This window comes from Megascapheus bottae, chromosome 4 (assembly GCF_031878675.1).
Source record: "Megascapheus bottae isolate mThoBot1 chromosome 4, mThoBot2.hap1, whole genome shotgun sequence".
NCBI lineage: Eukaryota > Metazoa > Chordata > Mammalia > Rodentia > Geomyidae > Megascapheus > Megascapheus bottae.
Genome location: NC_143512.1, coordinates 7980815 through 8001823, shown reverse-complemented (window position 1 = coordinate 8001823; position 21009 = coordinate 7980815). Strand labels below are relative to the sequence as shown.

Sequence of the window (21009 nt, the reverse complement as noted above, 5' to 3'; positions counted from 1 at the left end):
AAAGAGCCTTGTGGACTCAAAGATCCTTGAAGACCTAAATGCCATTATGCAAGCTTGCCACCATGAGAGGAAACCACGTTATGCTCAGAGAGCCCACATAAAATACAGTCCCAGCAGACAGAGAGGCTTTGGGTTCCATTCCGATTGGGGGAATTTTCAGATTGCTACACTGATTTCAAACAAAACCAGCATGAGACCATTTCTGAGTAAGAAAACCAGTTTCGACTAGAAAAAAATGCATTTGATTGAATTAATTATTCCAAGAGACAACCAATTTGACAAAAGTGAAGATTTATGAGATTTTTTTAATCAATGATTGATTTCTAACTAATTGTTCTTTCTCTCAGTTGAACTTCCTAATGATCTAAACTCTCTGAGATTTACAATTTCTAGAAAAGGCTGCAGACAAACCACAGTCTTAGGCAGCACTTGATATTTTCAGGTGGTTTGCATCTCCATTTTCTTCCCATCAGTACTAACGAGTAGGCAGAACCAGTGTCATTAGCCCTCCATTACAAATGATGACAACAAGGGATGATATTTATTGAGCATATACTATATGCAAGGAAAGGTGGCAACTGCATTATGAATATTTATTCCTCACAAAAACCTCAATAGGTTAGGTATGCCATTAAAATCCCATTTTATAAATGATTACAAGTTTAAGAAAGATTAAACAACCATAATGACATAAGTTTGAAACAGTGGAGCCAAAATTTCAAGTCAGTGCAGATCCAGATTCACCCACCCACCCAGGCTCACAGAGTCAATCCCGAATGCTGATTCTTGGCATGGTGAATGAGAATGGAGATATAGCACCTGGAAGCTTCAGTTCAGAACCCAAACCTGCTATTTCCGGACTGTCACCTCCTCCAAGTACCTAAACAACTCTGTGTTTTGGTCAGTCACTCTGATAAATGGGGATGAGTGCCTACCTACATTAAAATAGATGATCACACACACACACACACACACACACACACACACACACACACACACACAATTAGTACATAGAATGACCTTCATAATTCACTCTTAATAGTATACCTTTCCTTCTCCAGCCTCAAAGCTAAGTTTGTATTTTATTGGTCTATGCCTCGGCAGGTGCCTCGAGCCAAAGCCTTATGCAACTACAGAGGGCAGAATCCTGGTGACCTGAGGTTTAATAAGGGAGACATTATTCTCCTTCGGAAACAACTGGATGAGCATTGGTACCAGGGGGAGATCAATGGGCTCAGTGGAATCTTCCCAGTCAGCTCCGTGGAAATCATCAAGCAGCTGCCCCAGCCGCCCCCTCTCTGCAGAGCCCTCTACAACTTTGACCTACGAGACAAAGGCAAGGGTGAGAACCAGGATTGCCTGACCTTCCTCAAGGTAACACTCGTGTGTGTATGTGTGTGTGTGTGTGTGTGTGTGTGTGTGTGTGCATATACAACTAACTACTGTGTGTGTACAGTTCTAACTTCAGTGGAAATCTCTAAGCTTTTCCTATTTTAATTACAAAAGTAAGTATCCATACTTTCATTCATTCGTTTGTTCTACAATCTCATTTGGGTCACATATTCGTTGAAGGCACTGGGGATACAAAAGGAACAAGCCTCATTTCCTGCCCTCCTAGGAGAGTAATAGCAGAAACAAATATATAGACAGAAACTAAAGCAAAGTTTAATGATGTAGTATGCAAAACTCTAATCTTTATCTCTTTGACACATAAGGATATTCTTTTTTATTATCTTGAAGTGGTTGTACAAAGGAGTTGTCATTCACCCAAGCAGTTTATGAATACAAGATGTCTTCATTAACGTCACCACTTTTATCATTCTTGGTCACCCCTCCCAACCCACCCCTTCCCTTACTTTTATTATTAAGGATATTTTTGCTGATTAATCTTCTCACATAATTCCACTCATCTGTGACATTTTATTTTGTTGTAATCATAGTATTCACTATATAATAACATAATCCTAACTTTACACATAATCACTTACAAGATAATAGTATACAAGCACATTCATCACTCTAAGATTTTTTTGACCTCTTGTTTTTATTGCACAATTCTTCACTGCTTACAGGATAGTCCTAAAAAATCTAAACTATCTTAAGCCTTGGGCATTCAGAATTAGTTATTCCATATGTTCAAATTCTGCCACAGAAAATAAGGCTAGAGTTACTTGCATTCTTTACTACTTATGATAAGAAGACTAATATAGTGCAAGAGCTGTTACAATAGCCCAAGAAATACCTTTTGTCTTATAACACTATCAGAAATGCGATTTAGTTCATATTCCTTCAAATTTGATAAATTTATTGTTCTACCTATTCCAAAATAATTAATAACATGATTCAGAATAGGACTCCTAAGGAAAATCTTTCTATAGACCAAACTATAAATTTATACTTAGGCTACAGGTAGAGGGATGCTTCAACTCCACATACACTTATACATACATATAAGCATATATTTATACATTATTTGTGCCAGACATTAAACACTGGGCTTTGGAGACATAGCAGGAAACACTATCTGCTTCTTTGACCTTTACCAGCAATTTGCAAATTGGGACACTCCATACATCCACTCCTTGAGTGTCAGGTCGGCCACTGGGAATAAAGTGACAAGCCAATGTCCCTAGCATCATGGAGCAGTCTGATAGAAGAAACAGATACATCAATGGCAAATTATGACAAAAGGACTAGAAGAGAGAATGTGGCTAATTTTGAGGGCTGTGGAATGCTGAGGCTTCACTAGGAAATCTGTGGTTGTCTTAAACTCACTGAGCATATCCAAAGGACACGCAAGATCCCCCAGCCAAAGTAGCTCTTTGCCTAGTGCTTTCTGTTTCTATTACTCTTACATTTATTCATGTGTGCCGTTCCTCATTCATGCATCAATATAATTCCAGAAATATTCATTGCATATCCACTGAAGGAGTACTACAATGTTAAGTGGGCCACACAGACACTGGTCTTGTACACATGAAGTTTATGGTTTTATAGAATGGAAAGACATCATCAACTATAAATACAACTTTGCAAATTATACTAAGACAAAGGAAAGTTCAAATGCCTAATATAGGAGTGGTTTTAGATTAAGATTGATATACATGACTTAGGAGCATGAGATGGGAGGTTTTATATCCCCAGAAAGTCTTTTGTGGACAAGGATACAGACAGGACCTGATGAGCATGTATGGACGTGGAAAGGTGTCCCTAACAGGAAAAAGTATTAAGTAGGAAGTCATTGCATCTGTACAGTGACTTCATTTTTAGGAAGTACAAAAACAAGCAAGTATAAGAAGTGAAAGTAATTGTACTATTTTGCTTAGGGATAGGAAAAGACACAAAGCAAACCCCTGGACCCTGGACTCAGGACCTTGAGTTGGATGGGGATTTTATGGTTATAATCAAAATTCCTTTAGCTTCACACCTAAAAAATCTATGCACTTTAATGTATGCATGAATGTTTTTGAAGAAAAATAAAAATCAATACTTACATATATATGTATATATTATCTTTTATCTTGATATTTCAGAAATCTAGGGGAAATGTGTTAACGGAGCTGTGAATGATAGTTGTCTCTCTATTGCTGTAGATAAAAAATTTTTCCCCTTATTTTGCTTATCTATAGTTCCAGGTATTTCTACAAATTTACATATGATCTTTTGTAATTTAAAAAGTTGAATAAATTCTGCTGTATGTTTGATAACATGAAATTGAATAGGTTCTGGAAAAGTCCTCAAAACTGAAGTTCATTTTTCTCTTTGTTGAGCTCAAATGTATCTCCTTGATGGTTTCACTTTTAATTTCTCCAGATGAATTTTAAGGAGAATCTGGGAATCTGCTGGTGACTGAAATTATGAACATTTCTAAGTTTTCCTACCAGAGTTCATTGAGCCTCCAAATGAGTTCTACTTCTCTTATAGTCCTAATGACCTATTTCTGGTTATGAAGAAAGTTCGTTTTAGTTAATAGATATCCTAGACAGTTCATTCAAGGGCTACATGGCTTGTACCTTACTCCAGACTGATTGTCACTGGACATTTTCACCACCTGGAAGCTGAAGACAAAGGCTGACCACGTGACCTTCTCTTTTAGGATGACATCATCACTGTGCTCAGCAGAGTGGACGAGAACTGGGCAGAGGGCAAGCTAGGAGACAAAGTGGGCATTTTCCCTATCTTGTTTGTGGAGGTATGTGAGGGTTGTTTTTTCTTTCCCTTACCTTGAAATATCTACATATCCCAGTGATGCCTAACAGAAATTCCTGTTTGACATAAGGCTTGTTTCAGCTCTAACCCAAAACTCAAGGAAAGATGGCACATGTTATCCACGTATATCTAGACAGTGCTCAATGGCAGAGCACCTAATCCTGAATTCTGAATTCATACCCCAGTATGGCATATATATATATATATATATATTTCTACAACTAGCTGAACACTCATGATTTTTCTTTCTTCTCCCTGCACCTTATCATGTGTTTGTTGTAGTTCATAAGCTAGCTAACAAATAAGAGCTTCATTTAATAATAAAGGCTTACCTCACATGTATATAAATCTGGGTTGAATCACCAGCAAAATAAATAAAGTCAAACAAATAGTGTAACAAGTGAATAAATCAAATGCAATTTAAAAATTGTCAGAGAAATTTTAGATCCCAACTGAGTATAGTCACACATGCCTATAGTCTCATTTAGTTCAGAGGCAGACATTAGGCGAATCACTGTTCAAGGATAGACTGGACAAAATGTTAGTAAGACATCAGTAAGACCTTTCTCAATTATTAAACTAGGCAAGATGGTTCAGACCTGGAATCACAGATGCTCATGAATTTCAGGTCAATCAGGGCAGTTAGTGAGACCTTATGTCAAAAACAAAACAAGTAAAATACTTGGACACAAGGCTGTAATGGTAGAGTGCTTGCCTAGCATGCATCAGCCTTGGTTTTAATTACCAATACTTAAGATGATGTGGAGGAAGAAGAGGAGGAGGAGGAGGAGAAGGAGGTGGAGGAGGAGGAGGAGGAGGAGGGGGGGGAGGAGGAAGAGGAGGAGGAGGAAAGCATTCAGTGTAAACTGTTCTAAATATGTAGTCAGAAAATTGAGTTTGTACTCAAGTAATTTCTCACTGAGTGCCTCCTGAATCAGGTCCTCTGCTGAGTTTCTAAAGATCCTAGATCACGATTGAAAATTGCCACACCATTGATCAAGGCACGTGTATCAGACCATGAGGTGTCCTTCTTGTCCCCTGTCCTCCACTCCTGAGATTTCCTATGGAATCTTTGGAAATGTCCTTTGTTTTCTGTTTCTTAATCTAAGCCACTGACAGGTATTGAGCCATGCAGTAAGTAAAGATTCAAGATGGCGATGTTTTTGGCCTTTTAAGACTATAGACTCAGATATTGAAGTAATTACAGATGTGGTGAATGATGCATACTGGAGTACAGAGAACTATTAGAGGGATGATGGACGGCTTACCTTGATCAACTCAGTAGATGACACTTGAGCCAGGAGACATGCTTAGAGTTAGACAGGTGGGAGCAGAAGGACTATTTCAGAGCAGAGGCAGCATGTACAGGCATCTTGCAGGAGAAGACAATGTAGTTTGCATGGACCAAAAGAACTCCCCCCGCCCCCAACCAAAGGGCTAGGAATGCATTGCCACATCTGGCTTTGATGAAAAAAAAAATACTCATAAAAAAGAGAAGGAAAGGGCTGAGAGTTTGGCCTAGTGGTAGAGTGCATGCCTAGCATGCATGAAGACCCGGGTTCAATTCTCAGTACCACATACATTGAAAAAAAGTCAGAAGTGGTGCTGAGGCTCAAGTGGTAGAGCTCTAGCCTTGAGAAAATCCAAGGACAGTGCTCAGGCCCTGAGCTCAAGCCCAGGACTGGCAAAATAAATAAATAAATAAAATAAAAAAATAAAAAAAAACAAAAGCAAGAGTAGCTACTTAACGCATGGCTCAATTCAGTGTTAGTGGCTTTGGTTAAGAGGTAGATAACAAAGGACATTTTCAAAGACTTCACAGGAAATTGCAGGAGTGGAAGACAGAGGATAAGAAATATTCAAAGAGGATAACTCACATCCTGTATCAGTGGTGTGGCCATTTTCTGGGTCTGAAAACCTGAGGAACAATGATGATGACTGGGAGATATGGCCCTCTCCTAAGACAGAGATCAGATACAATAGCACCTCATTGGAGTCCTTACAAAAAAGAGAGAATTTTTGCCTGATCTTCTACTTTATTTTGCAGTCCTTCTTACAGCTATAGGGGAAATGACACCACTGAATTTATTACTCATTTCTGAAACTTTTTTTTAAAAAAAAACCAAAACTTCTAATTTAATGATTATTCATTTGGATACTCTGTCTACCACTTTACCTCCAAAATTAGTGATTAAAGCACCCTCCAAATTATCATCAAACTAGCCATTGCTTCGTTTGTTCTCCTAATTTCTATGAGGGGGAAAAGATAATCAAGTGCTTGCTCTAATCTGGGAGCCTGATTTTCAAAAATTACTTGAAATCTAAATTGAGCTTTTTCAAGCAGCACTTAAATTTTGACTCCAGTAATTTTATTAAGACTAGGACTTGCTGAAAACTCATTAAATAAGTCTGGAATTACCAGTGCCATGCGAAGCAACTAGAAGAAAAGAAAGGCTTTCTTTCTTTTTCTGCATCCATTCTCTTATTTATTCATTTTTGTATTATCTTTAAGTAGTTGTACAAAGGAGTTTCAATTCAACCAATCCATTTACATGTACAATAGCATCTTGATGAATGTCACCGAAGGAAGGCTTTCTTATGAAGGGGATAGGGTACTATTTCATAAATAGAATTAGTCTAGTAAAGTATCATTTGATTTCTTAAATTGCTCCTGCATAAGAGGCAATGAAACACACATCAAGTTGCTGCCCATTCTTGCAGGCACATTTCCATCGGGGCCTGCTGAGACCCCTGAACCTCAAGGATCTTGCTTCCAGACACCTGCAAGCCTCCTCCCTACAGAGAAGTAACCACACTGAGAGGACAGGCAAACAGTCACAGGGGTCTTCTGTCAAGGTCATTCCCAGAAAGGCCCAATAGTGAGGCTCACAGGGTCAGAGCAATGAGGTCAAAGCAAAAAAAGGAAAAAGGAAAAAAGAATTTATTTCATTATAGCTGTGAATATCTATGAGACACATGCATTCAATAGAGTGTGTTATGCTGGGCACCAGTGAGTGACTCATGTCTGTAATCCTAGCTACTCAGAAAACTGAGGTCTGAGGGTTGTGGTTCAAAGCCAACCCAAGCAGGAAAGTCTATAAGATTCTTATCTCCAATTAGCCACACAAAAAAGCCAAAAGTGGAGCTGTGACTCAAGTGGTAGAGCACCAGCCTTAAAATAAAAGGCTAAGGGAAAGCACCCAGGCTTCCAGTTCAAGCCCCAGTATTGGCACACACAAAGAAACAGAAAAGAATGTGTTGCTATCTTATAAGGTGAACTGTAAAGGGACAGGTGTTGTAGAGAAACATAAAGCACTGTTGCCAGTCCAGGCAGATATCAGAACCCGCCTGAAAAATTCCAATATCTTCCTTATTGGTCTTCCTATTTCTCCTGGCACTTCTGATTAACAACCACAATAAGCTTTTTATTCATATACAAAGACAAAAAATGTGTGTGTGTGTTTATGTGTGTGTGTGTGTGTGTGTATAAATGGGGGAGTTGTGAAATCCAGTTCTCTAAGTTTTGATAAATGCATCCAGTTGTATAAGCACACACCATAAGATACAGACTAATTTCAGTCCCCACTATCTCAATCCCCATTATTCCTGATAGTTCTTCTCTGAACCTCATTATCTGGAAACAAATGATCCATTTTCTGTCCGTATGACTTTCCTGGTCCTAAAATGGGATCACACCCAATGGAACTTCTTTAATATTCGTAGTCAAACAGTGATGTAACCAGATGGTTTTGTGTATTCGTTGTTACATCACTGAGTAGCATCCCATTGCATGGATGAACCACAGAGGCTTTCCTTCCTTATAGCAGAAAGACATTTAGGGTTATTTCCCATTGTTCACAACTATATGGAACCCTGAGATTACTTGGCTAGCTTGGGCAATGTGATGAGACTCTTTCTCAAAGAAAAAGGAAAAGAAAAAGAAGAGCATTTACAGTGAATGAGTCTAAGTTTTTATTTCTCTTGAGTAATTACATAAGAGTGGGATTGCTGGGTCAGATGCTAAGTATGTGTTTAACTCTAAGAAACTGCCAACTTGTAACATGAGCTCTTCAAAACGTAAATCAGATCCTGTCACTCCTCCACCTAAACCTGGCCAAGGGCTTCTTATTACACTGAAAATAAATGTAAAATCTTCCCAGGCCCTTATGGGATCTAGCCTGCCCTTGCTGCTCTCCCTCTCTCTCCCTCTCTCTCCCTCTCTCTTTCTCTCTCTCCCTTTCTCTCCCCCCTTTCTCTCTCTCCTCTTGTCTTACTGTGTTCTGCTAATCTATTTTGACCCATCCCTCTCCATTTCTTTCTTCTGTCCTTTTACTCAAATAGGATGAGCTCATTCCACGAGACTTCCTGCAGCTTATAACTGTCCTACTTGCCATTTCTCCTTATTATCTGTTATCTCCATTTAAATGTCACCTTTGAGAGTCTTCCTAGACCTTCAACCTAAAATAGCCACTTCCACCCATCTACCATGTTAGAACACCCATCACTATCTGAGAGTTCCTTGTTTAGTCATTTGCCTGCTAGCTCTTTCATTTATATCACTCCTGGGTCTCAACTTATTTGTCTTTAAAGTGGAACTTAATGAAACCCATTCCCCACTTGAGTTTTTCTCCACATGACAAAACCAGAGGCAGGAAGAAACATTAGTTCTTCTTTTAAAATATTTTTATCTTGCCTATTTAAATCCTTTGCATGTTGGCATTTAAAATACTTTTAAGTAGGAATATTTCTTTCTAACTTCTATAGTTGAATTTTTAGAGGAAGATGGGGTTTTAGAGAACAATTGATGACAATTATAATAATGGAAATTTAAGTAATCCTCCTGAAATTGAAGAGTTAGTTTGTATGAGCTTTTGTTTTGCCAATGTATTTTAGATTTCCAAACAAAAAGAACCACAGGGACCATTATGGGGCCAAGCTAATAGAGAAAACAGACTATAATACAGCAGTGGAGTGGAGCTTGCCAATTCTATACTAAAAGTATTAGGGGTTTTGGTACACTGGAAACATTACAAATAGAGCTACCCTTTATTTTTTTATTACTAGCATACTACTGACTAAAAGGCATAAACAAGGGAGAAAAAAAAGAAGACCATGATTAAAAGATAAAAGACTGTACCATAAAGACTCAGGATCCTGAGTGTGTTGGCAATCCGTCTCAAGCCTAAAATATATATTGTGTTTCTTACTTGAACTTGAAATTGATAAAAATAAATAAATAAATAAAGGAAGTTGTTATACCCACCAGGAAGTGGCCATCTGCCAGTGACCAAAGGAAGTGGCATGTGATCAGGCTTTTGGTTGGCATGGAGGAAAGCTCAGCTGCTGGCTTGACACTAGCAAGTATAACTTCTCATAGGAATTTCTGTCTTTTCAGCCCAACCTCGCTGCAAGACACCTATTAGAGAAGTACAAAGGGCATCAGTCATCCCGCACGAAAAACCTCTCCCTGGCGTCTTCAGCTCCCAAAGACAAAGCCCCAACCTCAGCCACCCTCCGAAGAGGCTCTGGATCCAGGAGAAAGGGCACCGGCCAGTTCTCCATCACTACTGCCTTGAACACGCTCAATCGAATGGTCCATTCTCCCTCGGGGCGCCATGTGTCCGAGATCAGCACCCCAGTGCTTATCAGCTCCAGCAACCCCTCCATGACCACCCAACACACAGAGAAGGCAGATGGCCCCATCAGTTCTGCCGGGCAGGTAAGGACAGATTCCTGGGTTGCAGGAGGCTACGGGCCAGTACCACAGCCTCCAAAATGTTGCATAGTTGATATTTTCATACTTGCTAAAGTAAAAAATATGCATAGTGTGTTCTTGCTCTGCATAAATATGACTAACGTCACATGTACTGCCTATAGGAACTGGATTTCATTTCATTCATTCAATTTCATTCATTCAGTTTCATTCATTTCATTCATTTTTTTCCTTTTCCATATATTTTTTATTGTAAATAATAGAAGGGTTACATTATATTCAGCAGATAGAAGATGCATTACTTCACAAACATTGATACTCTTTCTCATGTCTTTTTCCCCATTTCCCTCCCCACACCCCCGCCCCTCATCTTGTTTTCAAATAATCAACTACACACACACACACACACACACACACATATATATATATATATATATATATATCAGATAACAAGGTGAAATACTGTAACAATATGAGATAACCAAGGGACAGCAAAAGAGATGAGAGATAGCATAATACATTAGGACAACAATCACTGGTTACATGGCTTTTGTTTCTATATCCTGGAGGTCCTTTCATTTAGCGTCATACTATATGGCCTTATGTATCTAGGTTTTGTTCTATTGTAAATCTCTGCTAGGAGAGTCCAAGGTTTCTACTGATTATGCCAAATGAGGGAAATCATTGAGCCTATGTTCCTTTGAGTCTGGCTTACTTCACTTAATATGATTTTTTCTAAGTCTTTCCACTTCCTTACAAATGGGGCGACAGCAGCGTAGAATTCCATTGTGTATAAATACCACATCTTGTTGATCCACTCATCAACTGAGGGACATCTGGGTTGGTTCCATATTTTTGCTATGGTAAATAGTGCTGCAATGAACATCACTGTGCTAGTGGATTTAGTATGTCCTTGTTTTTGGACGATTGGGTAAATGCCAAGTAGTGGAATTGCTGGGTCATAGGGGAGTTTTATGTTTAGTCTTTTGAGGAACTGCCATACTGCTTTCCATAGTGGTTGAACGAGTTGCACTCCCACAAAGAGTGTTAATAGTGTCATTTCATTCATTTTCTTGTTCGTGCTGTGCTATGGCATGATTCCTGTCTCTTTAGGAACACCATCCATTTTCCAGAGTAGATTTTGTCATCACCAGCCACTAAGGTACCACACCGAAGGAGAGCGAATGGAATCAGGTTATTGAGTGTTCTCAGCAAGGACTGCATCATCATTTAGGAGGCCCAGTTCCAAAAAAGGATGCACACCCCTTGCTCAGAAATTATTACAATGTCATGAAGGCAACAATGTAGCCATCTTGCAAAGCAAGAAAGCAAGTGATGGCCGGAGTGGCTCTCCAATCCCCACAGCCAGGAAGCCAGCCCATGTGTTTTCCTCTGGAGCGCCTAATGAGCTCCTGGTCCTAAGTGTTGAGCACATAAGATGCCAGGCAAAGCACAGTTCTCAATAAGCATCAATTCTTAATGCTACTTTCATGATTAACCCTGGCCACCGGATTGCCAACTAAGGAGAGATGCGCTCAAGTGTGTTGTGGCAATCGAGAGGCCGAAGTCCTTCTAACAGCATGAGGCTATTTAATCTTGAAGGGCACTTGAAAAGGAGTGGAGGTATGAGGTAAAGTAATTAAGAAGGACTATGTGTTGGGTGTTCAGATGAAAATACTCTCTGGAACCATGCAGGTGGCAACTTGAAAGAACAACTTCAACTTGCCCTCATGTATTTTTTTTGTAACAAAGCTGTAGATCTTGTTTCTAAACATGAATTTCTACCTTGGGTTTAAATGGCTTAATTGGACTCTAATCCCTTTTTAACAAGACAAGGAAGAAGGAGAGAGTCAAGGGCTCTTCAAAGACCTGTGTGCTGGTCTAAGAGGAAAACAATCTCCTATTACAACACTTGGTGTTTTATTGCACTGTTCAGCTGCCTACGATAATCCTGCCCACCTGAACACACTCACACACATACACATGCACACATACACACGCACACATGTTCTCCATTATACTCCCCTAGCAATCATAAGAATAACTTCCTAACCACCCTTTCTGAATACATTTTACAAGAACATACATGCACTGTGACAAAAGTTGTTCTTATAACGCACACACTTTAAAACAGGGCTTCAATAATTCATGTAAAGCCAAAGAATCACCTAAGTTTTCAAAGTCTTCCTGGATTTAGATACTTAGATGTATAAAAGTACAACCCACACTCGGCAATAATCTAGTTCACTCAGTTGTGAGTCTGCTCACCAAAAAGATCTCACCAAGAGCCTTTTAAATTATTATTCCTCTTCATTTACCATACATACAGAGAGGATGCAGGGAAGAAGCCTAGAGGGATTCAAAACAATGTAACACAATCTTAGCCTTTCTGAGTTTGCACACAAGTGAGAATTCTGAAGGATCCATATGGCCTATTCTCAGGGGCTCTGGGAGGCGTTGGCAGGTTCTGGATGATTAAGAATTTCTCCGTGTTTGTCTGGGTGTTGTCAGAACGTACTCACACACCCCATGAAGGAACTAAACTCACAAAATGAACAGAAAGTCGAACAAATGACAAGTTCTCCTTTTGTTTTTGTATTGTTTTGTTTTTCTCTAACACACTTGAGAGCTGTGGTTTGGTCTAACTCCTTGAATTCCCACACAGCAGGAACCACCTACACTCCACATTGTCTGAACCATACCAGGTGCTCAATTGGTCCAGGAATCAAGACATTTGACTTAAATATCTGGGCAGGTGGAGACATGCAGGTAGGAAAACTGAAGGAAGAATTAAGTTCCTGTAGAAACAGCCAGATCAGATAAGTCTTTTTGACTAGTAAATATCCATTGAATATACAACATTCTAATAACCACACTAAGTGCCAGATGTTCAACTACCAAAATAAGACAGAAATAATAGTAATAGTAATAATAAGATAGATAGATAGACAGATATCTTGCTCCAGTCTCTCGTGAGCAGACATCATTCCCAATAAGAGGTAGGAGCTCTGTAGGAAAGGCACCTTACAGCAAGATAAACAGTCATATTTTTATTTTGTAAAGCCACAAAAGAAAAACAATTTGGTCAAATTTATGTAGTCTGGATTGATGTTATAACTGTCTAATTCTTTTTTTGTTGCCAGTCCTGGGCTTGAGCTCAGGGCCTGAACACTGTCCTTGGACTTTCTCAAGGCTAGAGCTCTACCACTTGAGCCTCAGCACCACTTCCAGCTTTTTTTTTTCTATGTATGTGGTACTAAGGAATCGAACCTGGGTTGTCGTGCATGCTAGGCAAGCACCCTATCACTAGGCTAAACTCCTGGCCCCATAACTGTCTAATTCTTAATTCTTAAGCATAAGCTCTTCGTACTGCACTGCACTAAGCAACACCTTATACAAATGTGGCTTATACTAAGACTCTCTCCAGCCTCTGTCTCTTCTTATTTTCTTTTTTTTTTTTTTGGCCTGGGTACTGTCCTTGGGTTTTTCTCAAGGATAGTGCTCTACCACTTAAGCCACAACACCACTTTCAGCTTTTCCTGTGTATGTGGTACCGAGGACTTGAATCCAGGTCTTCATGCATATAGGCAAGCACTCTCCCACTAGGCCTGGCCTGTCTCATCTTTTTTTACTTTAAGGCTTTCTGTCATCTCTCCTGTTACGCCTTTCAGTAAAGAAATGTGTCCTATGTCTTTGGCTTCCGAAGAAAGCTTTCACTTGAACTACCAACTGGGTATAAAGGTTCATAATAGATAGTGCTGAAGACATCAAGATTAAATTGCTGTTATCAAGAAATTCACAGTCTGAGACATTAAAAAAATAAGTAATGGCTAGCTATAGTGGAGTTGGGACTGGCTAAAGTAGAAGACTCCACTCTCGAACTTAAGTGAAATAGAGACTCCAAAATTAACATGACAAATGATAGACTGATAAAATGTTGAAAAGGGATCCCTTGTTTATTGTCCCATGGTGCTTCAAGAAGGTCTTAGACTGATGCTGGTCAAACTAGTCAAGTCACCTGCTGTAAGGAAAAAAGAGAAAAGTGTCAAAGCACCTGACCCCTAAAGCAGTTCTTAATACAGCACTCTAGGGCATATACAACCTGATTACAGTCCACTTTCCAGAACCCTAGCTCTACATCCATTCACATCTATGTATGCACATGCATGCACACACATGCACAAAAATTACAGTGATCTACTCGACATTCCTAAAGGTAGCGTATCTGAGATTACCTCATTGCTTTTGTACCCAACACAGTGCTTACATTATCCTGGGCAGTGAGCAGATTTTTGTTGAACAAATAAATGCTATTTATACTAGAATTTATTTTTGGCACATTCCCCTATTGCAATTATATCCATAGCCTGAGCCCTGACCACACACTTTTTCCTGAATAAAACTCTTGCCATCTGACTTCTATAGAACTAATGTCTCTCCCCTGTGTTCCCAGTACATTTTTTTCCTATTTGTGTTATGACCAATATGATGATAGAATATATAAAATGTCCTCTTTATTTTCATGTCCTGTATATATCTTATTGCCAGGTTCACCGGATTGAAAACTTCTTCACAACAGGAATGCTTGTTTTGTTCATTTCTATTGCTGTCTCACTCAGCCAACATCTTTTTTGCTTCTGATTACCACCACCACCCTCCAAAATAAAACAGAAGCTAAGAGAAGAAAAGGGAAAGTCATAGCTGCTCACCAATGGCTCATACCTGTAATCCTAGCTTCTCAAGAAGCTAAGGATCCAGGTTCAAGGTCAGCCCAAGCAGAAAAGATTAGAAGACCCCTTCTTGACCAAGCGCCATGCATGGAGACACACATAGCAACCTAGTTACAATAGGCAGAACTGTGGCTCACGTGTGCACCTGGGCAGGAAGCAAGGTCCTATCTCAAAAATAATAACCATTGTTCGGCCAAGAGTTTGGCCTAATGGCAGAGTGCTTATCTAGCATACACAAAGACCCGGGTTCAATTCCTCAGTATCACATACTTAGAAAAAGCCAGAAGCGGTGCTGTGGCTCAAGTGGTAGAGACTATCCTTGAGGAATACCCAAGGACAGTGCCTAGGCCCAGAGTTCAAGCCCCAGGACTGGCAACAACAACAACAAAAATAAAATAATAAAAAAATCCATAGGAGGTGGGACTCAGTTGTAAGACACGTGCCTTGTAAGCATTTGGCCTTGAGTGCAAACCCCAGTACTGCTAAATAAACAAACAAACAAGCAGCAACTTGGTATAAAAAATGTGGTTCCCTCTCTGCCTTCTTCCATCCCATGCTAGCGTGGCATGGTAGCTCCAGGCTCTTCTCACAGCTCCTAGGAAGAGGAACTATCATGTTCCTCTGGCATTCTGAAATCTACAATCCTAGCTCATTTTTTTTTTTTTTTGCCAGTCCTGGGCTTGAGCTCAGGGCCTGAGCACTGTCCTTGGACTTTCTCAAGGCTAGAGCTCTACCACTTGAGCCTCAGCACCACTTCCGGCTTTTTTCTATATATGTGGTACCGGGGAATCGAACCCGGGTCTTCATGCATGCTAGGCAAGCACTTTAACCACTAGGCCAAACTCCCGGTCTCCTAGCTCATTTTTAATTCCATGTCTGCAGTATTCTGGAAGCTTGAACTAGTATAGCTGAGACCCTCTTCAGTGGTTCCTTTCTTTCTATCTTCCATAGGGATGTTTTTAGCCTCACTTGATAGTGCTCAGAGCACCTAGAGCAATGGCCTTTACTTAGTATTAAGATAATTCTTGGGACTGGGAGTTTGGTCTAGTGGTAGAGTGCTCACCTAGTATTGGCGAAGACCCAGGTTCGATTCCTCAGTACCACATACATTTAAAAAAAAAAGCCAGAGTGCTGTGTTTCAAGTGGTAGAGCTCTAGCTTTGAGAAAGCCCAAGGACAGTGCTCAGTCCCTGAGTTCAAGCCCCAGGACTGGTAGTAATAATAATAATAATAATAATAATAATAATAATAATAATTCTTTTTCCCTTGGACCCCCTCTCAGTATAAAGTGATGTTTCAGATTCTTGGGTAGTCCTCCCTCTGAGATAATTTGCAGAGATAAATGAATCCTGTGTGGATATTCTGATACTGCTATGAAATGTCTTTCATTTCACATTTCTCACTTAACAAATCCCTCCTAGACAATGATATTTTCAGAGTACTAGAACCCGGTAGTCTCAGAGTCATGGTAGAAAAGGGGAAGGAGCTGTTAAAAGGATGGTTCTCCCCTCAGGCCACACATGACTATCTGTCCCCATAGTACCTTCAATAGGGTCTCAAAGTATTTGAAATGTTTTTATTCAATTTTCAATAATATTCCCCTTGGATGAAGACCAATCCTTAAGCAACTCTCATAAAATCTCAGTTAATGCTGGCAGGCATCAGAAAGCAACACAAGACCAAAACATCCCTTCCTGCCTCTACTTTAGAGCCTCTGGGTAAGGACCTGTTGCGAGCCACCTAGAAATTAGTTTTGTGGGCCAAGAGTGTGGCCTAGTGGTAGAGTGCTCACCTAGCATACACAAAGACCCGGGTTCAATTCCTTGGTTACCATACACACAGAAAAAGCTGGATGTGGTGCTGTGGCTCAAGTGGTAGAGCATTAGTCTTGAGAAAGCCCAAGGACAGTGCCCAGGCCCTGGGTTCAAGCTTCAGGATTGGCAGAAAAGAAAAGGAAGGAGGGAGGGAGGGAGGGAGGGAGGAAGGAAGGAAGGAAGGAAGGAAGGAAGGAAGGAAGGAAGGAAGGAAGGAAGGAAGGAAGGAAATCCATTTTGTGTGGAAAAACAAATCATGGCTTTGCTTCCTGACAGCCCTTTCCCATCCTAGGGGTGGCACTCTGGATGAACCAGTGACAACTCTGGACTTCAGTTTCACAGGGCCACTGAGGAATCACCAGATGCAAAGTGGTACTGACTGCTACTTTGACACTTTTACTGTTGCTACATTCTAGGTTTCTCTATATTCACGTGCTCCCCACTGGTGTTATTTTAAAACCAGGCCATGATATCATATACTTCGATTCATAAACATTTCAGTAAATGTTTCTTTAAAAGTATTTAAGGGGCCAGGAGTGTGGCCTAGTGGTAGAGTGCTTACCTAGCATGCACAAAGACCTAGACTTGATTCCTCCATACTACATACATAGGAAAAAGCTGGAAGTGGTGCTGTGGCTCAAGTGGTAGAGCTCTAGCCTTGAGCAGCCCTGAGTTCAAGCCCCACAACTGGCAAAAAAATAAAAATAAAAGTTTTTTTCATATTTTTATTGTAATTAATACAAGGGTTACATTATATTCAGCAGATAGAAGGTTCATTACTTCACAAACATTGATACCCTTTCTCCTGTCTTGGTCCCCATTTCCTTCTCCCACCCCCACCCCTCATCTTGTTGTCCCCCCTTCCCTATCCTACTTCAAATAACCAACTACACATATATACAATATATCAGATAACCAGGTGAAATACTGTAACAATATGAGATAATCAAGGGACAGCAAAAGAGACGACAGATAACATAGTACATTAGGACAACAATCACTGGTTACATGGCTTTTGTTTCTATATCCTGGAGGTCCTTTCATTTAGCTTCATTCTATATGGCCTTATGTATCTAGATTTTGTTCTATTGCAAACCTCTGCTAGGAGATCCCAAGGTTTCTACTGATTATGCCAAATGAGGGAAACCATTGAGCCTATGTTCCTTTGAGTCTGGCTTACTTCACTTAATATGTGAAAATAAAAGTATTTTAACATGGGCTGGGGATGTAGTTTAAGTAATAGAGCACCTGCCAAGCAAGCATGAAGCCCTGAGTTCAAACCACAATCGCCCCGCTTCATATATTTAAAACATCATACCTCTATCAAAATCTGTAAATGAACACAAATGTCTTGAAGACCTTAAGTGTTCATATTCAAATTTCTACATTTGCCTTATAGTTGGTTTGTTCAAATATGATCTAAATAAGGTAGACACTTCATGTTTTGTTTTGTGTGTGCATGTGCCTGCACATGTGTGGATACATGCCATTCCTGGGACTTGAACTCAGTACCTCAAGCTCTTCCTTATCTTTTTTGCTTAAGGCCAGCACACTAACACTTGAGTCATACATCCCACACCTTCACTTTTGGCTTTTTCTAGTTAGGAGGAAAAAAAAAAGAGTCCTAAGTTTTTGTGCCCAGGCTGCCTTTGAACTGGATCTTCAAGTTTCAGCCTCTGATCCAGTTACAGACATGAGCAAGCAGCACACGACTCTGTTTTTGTTTGTTTTTCACTTATTTTTCTGTTTTCCTTTTCCTTCTTATGTGTACTTGGGTTTGAACTTATGGCTTGGTACTTGGTAAGCAGATGTTCTACCACTGGAGCCATAAATCCATCCCAGATTAATTCATTTCTAAAGTCTCTTTTATTCTGTACATTAAATACTCCCCTTATCCCTGGTAATGTCCATTTGTCTTGTTGAAAGCTCCACATTCTAGATACTGATCTTGCATCCTTGAAGTGTTATTTAGTATGTTCCTTCCTCCTTTATTTCCTGAGAACTGGTAGTTACATCTAGTGGCTTGATCCACTTCAGGTTTTATTATTTGGGCAAGCATACTTCCCACTACTAAATACTCCTTTTTATTTTTAAGCGTAAAATGCCATGACTTTAACATTTTTATGGCCTATACTAATTGTATAAAGTAATTTATGATATTTCCATACATATATATAATGTACTTGGACCAAATTAATGTCACGTATATTATTTTTATTTTTATTTTTTGCCGATCCTGGTCCTTGAACTCTGGGCCTGAGTGCTGTCCCTAAGTTCCTTTTGCTCAAGACTAGTACTCTACCACTTGAGCTACAGAACCACTTCTGGCTTTTTCTGTGGTTAATTGGAAATAAGAGTCTCACAGACTTTCCCATCCAGGCCGACTTTGAATCTCGATCTTCAGATCTCAGCCTCCTGAGTAGCTAGCAGCAATTGAAGCAAGAATAGTACATTACTCTTTTTTAGCCTCCTTCCTCCCTCTTTTTAAAGTTTTATTATGCTAGTTTTATACATATCTATAATGTACTTCAATCATATTTACCCCATCATCCTCTCCATTCTCCCACTCACTGATTTTCCTCCCATCAGTCTTTCTTTTAAATTCATGTCACATTATTCTCACTATCATTTTTCTGTCTAGATTTTATATGAGTGAAAGCATGAAATACTGGTTTCTCTTGAGTTTGGCTACCTCACTAAATATGATCATCTCCAGTTCCATCCATTTTCCTACAAATGACATAATTTCATTGTTCTTTATGGATAAATGATATTCCATTAGGTACCTATTATGTATACTGGTATACATTTGTATATATTACATATATTTTATGTTTCCATCAGGTTTAGGGCAACTAAGGTAATTCCATAGCCTGGCAATTGAACAGTGCTATAATAAACATGGATGTGCAAGTGTCTCTCTTATATGTTGACTTTCATTCCTTTAGATACATGCCCAAGAGTTTATGGTGGGGGTCATAGCCAGTCCTATCTTAAGTTTCCTGAGGAATTTCCATACTTATTTCCATAGTGGCTGCACTAATATGCATTTCCTCCAGCAGTACAAAGGTTCCTTTGTCCCCACATCTTGATCCTTGAGTTGAGATGAATATCATTTTTTGATATCTGGGTATCATTTTTATTTCTACTCTCTTCATGACTAAGGATATGAAATATTTCTTCATGTATTTATTAGCCACTTATATTTCCTTTGAAAACTTCAATCCATTCATTAATGGATTAATTTTTGATTAATTTTTAGTTCTATTATTTGGATAATAGAACTAGTCTGTTTTCAAAGATTTCTATTGGGAGCCAGGTATAGTAGCTCATGTCTGCAATCCTAGCTACTCAGGAGGCAGAAATCCAGAAGATTGCAGTTTGAAGCCAGCCCAGCAAAAAGTTAACAAGGCCCATCTGAAAAAGCTAGGTGCAGTGATAGATACCAATTACACTGAGTGTATAAATAATTGATTGAAGTCTTAAAGTGGTCTGGGTAGAAAAAATCAAGACCCGATTGGGAAAAGTAACAAAAGCAGATAAGGCTGAGAGTTTGGTCTCAGGGCCCAGCAAGCACAAGGCCCTGAATTCAAACCATAATAGGGTGGGGAGGAGGGAGGCAGGGAGAGAGAGAGAAGTGGTTCATGCCTGTAATCCAGCTGATTGGGAAGCAATCTCTGCTTCAAGGCTAATCCAAACAAAAAGTTACCAAACCCATCTCATTATAGTTTTATCTTCTACATTTAAATTTATGATCCAGCTAGAGTTGATACTTGGACATACTGTCAGGTTAGGGATCCAGATTCATTCTTTTGCATGTAGATATCCATTCGTCTCAATCCTCAGAATGGAAAGAAACATCTATTACTTCCCATTTTTTTGTTGTTGCTTTTAATCCTGACACCTGTTAAGGATTAAGTACATATGATAACACCTCAGGAGGTACCAAATGACTAATTGATTCTCTTTGCTTATTGATATTTATTCAAACGGAACTGTTCTTAGTCTGTTCCATCCACTACCAAGTTTCCCATCAACCTTTCTCCTAATGAGCTGAACATTATTTCATGCTGGATGGTGAAATGACTTTCCAAGTCAGTCATCACTTTTAAATTTACTTTAAGCTGCACCGCATCTATATACTGGGTACTGCTTTCTGGGAGCTCAGTATTAGCATGTTGCTACACAGTAAGCTTTTGAAAAAATGCGTGCCAGTACTGGGGCTTGCACTCGGGCCCTGGACACTGTCCCTTAGCTTTATCACTCAAGACTAGCATTCTACCACTTGAGCCACAGCTCCACTTCTGGCTTCTTTTTGGTGGTTAACTGGAAATAAGAGTCTCTCATTCTTTCCTGCCCAAGATGGCTGTGAACTGTGATTGTCAGATCTCAACCTCCTGAGGAGCTAGGATTCAGGCATGAGCCACGGTGTCTGGCTAATGAGCTCTCTTTAAGTTATCTCACTGGAATCCCACTCCTACACATAAGTCAGGGAGTCTACCTCTCCCCACCTCTTTCTGTCAGTTCGTCCTTCCCTCCTTTGT

General features: G+C 39.7%; 1 protein-coding gene across 5 annotated transcripts in view; it reads left to right on the top strand.

Annotated features, from left to right (window-relative positions):
* Positions 1-21009, top strand: part of Sh3rf2 (SH3 domain containing ring finger 2) — a 112241-nt gene that overhangs the window by 53363 nt on the left and 37869 nt on the right. For 3 of the 5 annotated variants that reach the window (XM_090331293.1, XM_090331291.1, XM_090331292.1), the window contains 3 exons: positions 1105-1374; positions 4097-4192; positions 9605-9928. In XM_090331293.1, the coding sequence (XP_090187419.1) occupies positions 1105-1374; positions 4097-4192; positions 9605-9928 (690 nt within the window). The remainder of the gene's footprint in view (positions 1-1104; positions 1375-4096; positions 4193-9604; positions 9929-21009) is intronic. The other 2 variants (XM_090331295.1, XM_090331294.1) reach the window with 1 other exon arrangement.